This window comes from Myxocyprinus asiaticus, chromosome 7, assembly GCF_019703515.2.
Source record: "Myxocyprinus asiaticus isolate MX2 ecotype Aquarium Trade chromosome 7, UBuf_Myxa_2, whole genome shotgun sequence".
Taxonomy (NCBI): Eukaryota; Metazoa; Chordata; class Actinopteri; order Cypriniformes; family Catostomidae; genus Myxocyprinus; species Myxocyprinus asiaticus.
In genome coordinates, this window is record NC_059350.1 from 8,758,873 (window position 1) to 8,766,571 (window position 7,699).

Genomic DNA, 7,699 nt, shown 5'->3' on the forward strand with positions numbered 1-7,699 from the left:
TATTGATGTGAACCCACTGACCCAAAGCTCTCAGACAAAAGCATACACGCTTACCCTATTGTGCAATACTGTTAAAATGATTATGTCTGTATGGCCTGAAATTTAGATGGACCAAAATGATTACTAGTGCTTATAAGACACACACACACACACACACACAACAGATAAGATATCTTTGAAGAGGAGTATAGTATCTTTGTTTTATTATTATTAAGATCATTAACCAGACAATTATGAGGTCTTTTACGAACAGTAAACCACTACTGCTTCTTAATACAAAATGAAACCTGTTCATCGTAGACAAACTTTTGGCAATAAGACAATCTACAAAATGTTATACAGTATACTGTACATCAGCAACTGCAAATATGTTTCTAAGTCATGGATGATATCTCTACATACTGTCCTAGGTAGCCATCATAGCCTATAACTTTACCTTTGGACTGAAGAAAACAAGAGGGTAAAGAGTAACTATTCATGTTTTGATCACGATGAATTTCAAGAAGAGCAAGTATTTAATTTGTTCTCCATTTGTCAGTGGTTTGTAATTTGTTTACGGCAGGCTGATCCCATAATACCACTTAAAGTACTGTTTTAGGCATGATGCAGTTGTTTTTACAGCTCTCAATGTAAAATTCTGAGGGTCAGTCAACTTCATAAAGGAAGTTTAAATCTAATACAGTTGATTTAAGGAGTTTAAAACTAACTGTTTAAACCTAGTAACCAGTTATTTTTTGTTCAAACTCTAAAACGGTTTTGAAACACTTTCAGGAGGAAGTGTTTTTCAGCATTGTATAAAGTAATAAATCAAAATCCTTTGACAGGTAACTGTCCCTGTTGGAGGTTTGTCCTATCCAAGCAGTACCCTCTGCAGCCTGGCTGCTGGCACGCTGTTCTCGTCCTCTGACTCTGCATCACTCTGTGGGTTTGAGCTACAAGGAGAGGAACACTGTGGAGAACAGAGGTAATGCATGAGCGGTAGGCGGTACTTCCCACAGAAATCCACAAACTTGATGTGCCTCACGCATGAGTCGAAGTAAACACCTGAAAGACAAGAAAGTTAAAGTAAACAACACTTAATCAACCAATCAAACCGTATAAACCACTATACTGTCTGCAGTGCTTGAGCACTGTCAGAGGTAGATTTTCTTGAATTGAGGCATGCTGTTTATTTAAAGCTGCATGAACTCGTATCAGCCATATCACGAGTATCACCTCTGAAATTGATGTGTAGAACAACACAAACATTAGTAGTAGATAAAACACTTGAAAAATAATATTAAAATATATGAGTGGAGTGTGTCAGAAAAGCGCTATGTGTAAAATTAATTCATTCATAATATGTGAATACGAGTGTTGTTTATCTTCATCAAAGCAAGCAATATTTCAGTTTTAAATGGTTAATCATATAACATTATATCAACATGAAAATAGCACGTTATGACACCAGCTCTGAATATCTCCAGTCATGATCACACACAGGCAAAGCTCAAATCATAAGATTCATCCACCAGAAGGGCAGTGCCAAAACACGATTCACGTAAAGTGTTCTTCTGCAAATTGCTTGCAATTTTAAGTTTCAACCACAGATGTCGCTAGAGAGCACAAAGTTACGTAGTGCAGCTTTAACTAAGCAATAAACTGATACAAGTTGTAATGGTTCAAAAGCAGTGTCATCATTGCAGGATTTAGATTTGATTATAAAGTTTTTCCAAATCTCCAAACATACATAACTTTTTCACAAATTATACAGCCTTGTTGGGGTGACCTACCTGCACACTTAGGGTTAGGACACTCACTAGCCAGGTTTAAATAATGGATCAGATTGGACGGTAGGTCACATAAGCGGTACGGAAGGTTCCGGGATTTGATTGTGCGCCCCGCCAGCTCCATCAAGGAAGGAGGGTCGTAGGTCATGTCTTTGATGAAGCGCACAACAAGAGGGTTGCCACGGAGACTGAGCTCTTGCAAATGGACGAGACTGAGGAGCTCACGAGGGAGGAAGGTCAGCAGATTGTTATGGAGACTAAGAGAGAGCAGGGAGTGTAGTCTGGGAGGAGAAAAAGTTAGATCACTACAGATTAGAGACTCATGACAGATCATGACTTTCATTGGTGTTCATTTTTTTTTAAGTTACCTGACAAAACTGTATTTCAAAGAATTATCTCAATGCTTTTTTTTCCAATTTGGAATGCCCAATTCCCAATGTGCTTTTAAGTCCTCGTGGTTGCGTAGTGATTCACCTCAGTCCGGGTGGTGGAGGACGAATCCCAGTTGCCTCCATGTCTGAGACCATCAACCCGCGCATCTTATCACGTGGCTTGTTGAGCACGTTGCCACGGAGACATAGCGCATGTGGAGGCTTCACGCATCCACCGCAGCAACCATGCTCAACTCACCACGTGCCCCACCGAGCACTAACCACATTATAGCGACCACGAGGAGTTTACCCCATGTGACTCTACCTCCCTAGCAACCAGGTCAATTTTGGTTGCTTAGGAGACCTGACTGGAGTCACTCAGTCAGCTCGAACTAGCGAGCTAGCGAACTCCAGGGGTGGTAGCCAGAGTATTTTACCACTGAGCTACCCAGGCCCCCTATCTCGATGCTTTTAATTTTTTTGGTTATGGTGTCTCACCTGTTGAGCTGGGGTGGTATGCTCTGGATGCGATTGTCACACAGAACCAGGTATCTCAGACAGCTGAGGTTAGCCAACTCATTTGGGATAGTGGAGATCAGATTCCCACCCAAATACAGCATTTCTAGACTGCAGGAGAACACAACAAAGGTCAAAAGTTAAAGACCCAATGAAATCAAAATCTAATTTTGAGGCTTTTTGTCCATGTCTGCTAACTTTTAGGCCATCTACAGTACATATTAATGTGCTCCTAAAAGTGAATAAATAGTAAACAAAATAAACCACACGCATTTAAAAATTTGCCGGGGCCTGGTTAGCTCAGCGAGTATTGACGCTGACTACCACCCCTGGAGTCGCGAGTTCGTATCCAGGGTGTGCCAAGTGACTCCAGCCAGGTCTCCTAAGCAACCAAATTGGCCCGGTTACTAGGGAGGATAGAGTCACATGGGGTAGACTCCTCGTGGTTGCGATTAGTGGTTCTCGCTCTCAATGGGGCGCATGGTAAATTGTGCATGGATCGCGGTGAGTAGCATGAGCCTCCCATGCTGTGAGTCTCCGCAGTGTCATGCACAACGAGCCATGTGATAAGATGTGCGGATTGACAGTCTCAGAAGCGGAGGCAACTGAGACTTGTCCTCCGCCACCCTGATTGAGGTGAGTAACCATACCACCACGAGGACCTACTAAGTAGTGGGAATTGGGCATTCCAAATTGGGAGAAAAGGGGATAAAAAAATGAAAAAAATGAAGAAAAACATTTAGTCTTTGCCTCTGGCCTGTGAAAATGGACCAAAAATAAGATGGTCTCTAGAATATCAATATAGGTATTTGTCAAGACTAATTTTGATGTTGGCTTGACAAAGCCTGGCCTGAAAGTTTAAAAAAAGTTTTAAAAGCTTAAGCTTTAAAGGTTTAACAGACTTTACTGTAAGACAAGCAGCTAGGTAGGCAAATACTTAAAGCAGATATAAGGCCTTGTGCGTGTTTGTTTATTTTTTGCTTTGACAGCTGGCCCGTTTGTACATTCCGTCAATGTAAGTCTATGGGATTTTTAGGATATTGATCATCTGCTATGGGAAATCCATAAGTCCATTCAATTAGAAAAGATATAGCAAAGTATGTTAGAACAGTCTGAAGGTCTGTACCAAGTTTGGTGGATGGAGCTTGAAAGCTTTAAGAGGAGTAATTTTGGTCTTTTTGGAAATACCCTAAAAAGCCTAAAGTGTAGAACAATGTCCCTTCGCACTAAATTATAAATACCACTTGTCCCCAATTAGCAATAGCACGTAGCAAATCATAGTTTATGGCTGGGATTTATGAAAAAGGGACATATTCTTTGTTATGTCTCGCCCCAACTTCCTGTTTCAATAGGAAATATGTCAATTCCCCATTTCATAGGGTCTCTACCATAATGACACAACACTAATATTTCACATGGGCTAACCAACAGGCAACTCATAAAGGGTATAAAAAAAAAAAAAATTGTGCCTTGCATACATATTGCAGTCAGGATGTCATGATGAATGTAATACAGTCAGACACATCAAATTTTCACCATTTCTAAGCACGTTCAAAGGTCAAAATTTATCAACACTATGATGCAAGTGAAAGACCTAAATTTAACTTTCTGGTTTTTAATGAAATGAAAGATCATTAACTAAAGAGCAAATACTCTGTTATATCATGTTTCTTTATTTGTCTACATGTAATTACTACTTCTCTCATTCCACTGCCTTGTCTATCCTCCAAAAGCTCCACCAACAACTATTGTGTTCATTCAACTGTGCAACACTGTCTAGTCATGCAACATTGATCCAAGACAACCTTAAGTCTGTACTGGGCTTTTAACAACCCTCAACTGAACAGTGAACAATTATGACGTTTTCTTATTCTTTTTTCCCCTTACAAAAAAGTAATATGGTAGTACAAGGATGGCATCAGATGGTAATGCCATGGTACTTTAATATATACCATGGTTATAAATTATTTTATCATCCATTAATTAAATGGTACTCTAAGGTACATTGTACAAGTCCAAAAACATGGTATTACCATGTCACTAAGGATAATGAATGACGGTGTCATCCATATACTGTACATGTACCAACATATTTAAATGGTACTCTAAGGTACTGCAAAGAACACTATGGTAATACCCTGGTAAATGTCCAAAAACAAGGCATGACCATGGTACCATGTCCAAAACACTATGGAAATACCACTTTTTGGTACTTTTTAATTAGTGTCTTCTTCTTAATATTAGACTGAAAGGAATAGTTCACCAAAAAAGGAAAAGTCTCCCATTATTTACTCACCCTCATACCATCCCAGATGTGTATGACTTTCTTTCTTCAGCTGAACACAAACGAAGCTTTTAGAAGAATATCTCAAATCTGTAGGTCCTTACAACACAAGTCAACAGAGTCCAAAACTCTGAAGCTCAAAAAGCACATAAAGGCAGCATAAAAGTAAGCCATATGATTTGATAGGTGTGGGTGTGAAACCGATCAATATTTAAGTACCTTTGTTTTCTTACTATAAATCTCCAATTTCAAAGTCCCCTCCTAAGCGCTTTTCTCTCCTAAGAGTTCTCCTTCTTTTGTTTTTGGCGATTTGCTTTCTTCGTGCATATCGCCGCCTACTGGGCAGGGAGGAGAATTTATAGTTAAAAAAATGACTTAAATATTGATCTGTTCCTCATCCACACCTTTCATATCGCTTCTTAAGACATGGATTAAACCACAGGAGTTGTATTGGTTACTTTTATGCTGCCTTTATATGCTTTTTTGAACTTCAAAGTTTTGGACCCTGTTGACTTGCATTATATGTACCTACAGAGCTGGGATTCTTCAGCAGAAGAAAGAAAGTCATACACATTTGGGATGGCATGAGGGTGAGTAAATGATGAGACAATTTCCATTTTGGGGTGAACTATTCCTTTAATTCATCACAACACTGGTTTTGGGGTGGTTGAGTCATAAACATATTGACTTGAGAGATGTATGGACAGCTGTTGGCTATGTGCAACTTCCCACACAGTTAACTCTCTGTTAAGCTCCATATTTTGCCCTATAGGACATATAGTAGGCTACATAGTACTGTACAATATTGCCTTTTACAATCACATACCTGAGCAGGTTCTCTATTTCTACAGGAATGCTCTTCAATCTGTTTCCTCCAAGTGAAAGCGACAGTAGACTGGTCAGTTTGAGAAACTGCATTGGTATATCCTCAAACCTGTTCCCACTCAGATTCAGAGACTCTACCTGCATGCATTCAAACTCCTTGGGAAACGAGGACTCGTCCAGGAGGTTATTCTTGGCTACAAACGTCTTTAGGTTAGTCAGTCGTATAATGTCCTCTGGTATGAATGTGAGCGCATTATTGCTGATATCCAGATATTCGAGGTTAGATAGAAAGCAAACAGAAGGTGGAAGAAGCGCTAAACGGTTATATGTGAGATGCAGTTGTTGGATTTGTTTCTTTTTACTGTCCACAATATGGTCCAAGTTCAAGTCGCCCAGATGTAGATGCGATAGGTTTAAAATAGCGCCCCTGTCGTCAAAACCATGTAAACGCGCCATATGGATTATATAGTAGAGCAAAACAATGAAGTAAATTTAAAATTAAGCAAAATGTTACACCTTTTACCGAATGTAAGTTATCGTCCCGTATATCTTGCATTGAGTTATGTATGTTATATATGGTTGATCCCAGTTACTGTAGACTGAGGTTGTGTAAAGTAAGTGCGCCAGACTGAGGACTGTCATGACTTTATCTGGACTTGTACTGGAGTACGTGTGTGTCACGCCTCCTGGAGTCAGTGGTTGGTCATTCTGCCTGTATAAGCCCAAACATGATGCAAGTTTGCTCAGTCTCATAAGACTCTTATGCAACTTTGCACGCTTCGCATTGAGTGCCTTGTTTACATGAATGTCTAAATGCATGCTGACATTCAGAAGGTCTGCCTGTATTATAAATGATTACTGACTGCATAAAATAGACACAGTTTTATTCTATTATCCACTGATAAATGGGTGGGACAACAAAAAAGGTATTTGAGGTACTCTTTTTAAAGGCACGAGAATGCCAAGGGTTTCTGCTGTTATGAAACAGATCATGAAGTTATAAAACAGTTATGACCAGTCATTTCCAGGCCCACAGGGGATCTCCACCTACAGAACTCTGCAGAATTGTAATAATGCCCATTATTCACAAAGTTTACACAACCTCCACCGCTTCCGTGTAGGTTTATGAAATATTTTAACTAATTTGATTGTGCTTTCCAATAAGAGTGTAGTACTCTCATCTCTTTAACACTTTATACCATATGTTAAAATATTTTCCTCATAAATCAGGGGAAAAGTCAAATGATTCTTTCTGGACCTGGTCATTACACAGTTTCTGAAGTTATAATGCAGCTCCTGTAGTTACAAAATAGTTCATGAAATTGGAACAATACCTGTATTCATGCCACAGTTCACCCAAAAATGAAAATTCTCTCATCATTTACTCACCTCCATGCCATCTGTGTATGACTTTCTTTCTTCTGCAGAACCCAAACAAAGAATTGTAGAAGAATATTTCAGCTCTGAAGGTCCATACAATGCAAGTGAATGGTGATCAGGTCTTTAAAGCTCCAAAAAGCAGATAAAGTCAACATAAACATAATCCATCAGACTTTCAGTGGTTTAATCCATGTCTTCTGAAGCGATCCAGTTAGTTTAGGGTGAGAACCGACCAAAATATAACTCATTTTTCACTATACATCTCGAAAGCAGTCTCCTTGGGGTTCATAGATTTCAAGCTCGATTACACTTCCTATTGCGCCATGTAGCGCTCTGCACATGCGTCAAGCACAAGGAAGTGTAATCGAGCTTGAAATCATGATCGCGCCTTGAGACTGCAATGGAAAGATGTACAATGAAAAAGGAGTTATATTTTAGTCTGTTCTCCCTCAGAAATGAACTGGATCGCTTCAGAAGACATTGATTAAACCACTGGAGTCGTATGGATTACTTTTAAGCCGACTTTATTTCCTTTTTGGAGCTTCAAAGTTCTG

At 39.4% G+C, this 7,699-nt stretch overlaps 1 protein-coding gene across 1 annotated transcript; it reads right to left on the bottom strand.

Moving 5' to 3' along the window:
• Positions 1-186: 186 nt before the first annotated feature.
• lrrc58a (leucine rich repeat containing 58a) lies at positions 187-6,426 on the bottom strand. Its single transcript, XM_051703068.1, has 4 exons — positions 5,767-6,426; positions 2,639-2,767; positions 1,773-2,050; positions 187-1,044 (listed from the first exon to the last, which is right to left on the bottom strand). Exons 1-4 carry the CDS (start codon positions 6,219-6,221, stop codon positions 851-853), a joined length of 1,056 nt encoding a protein of 351 aa, XP_051559028.1. The 5' UTR covers positions 6,222-6,426; the 3' UTR covers positions 187-850.
• Between the last annotated feature and the right edge of the window lie 1,273 nt (positions 6,427-7,699).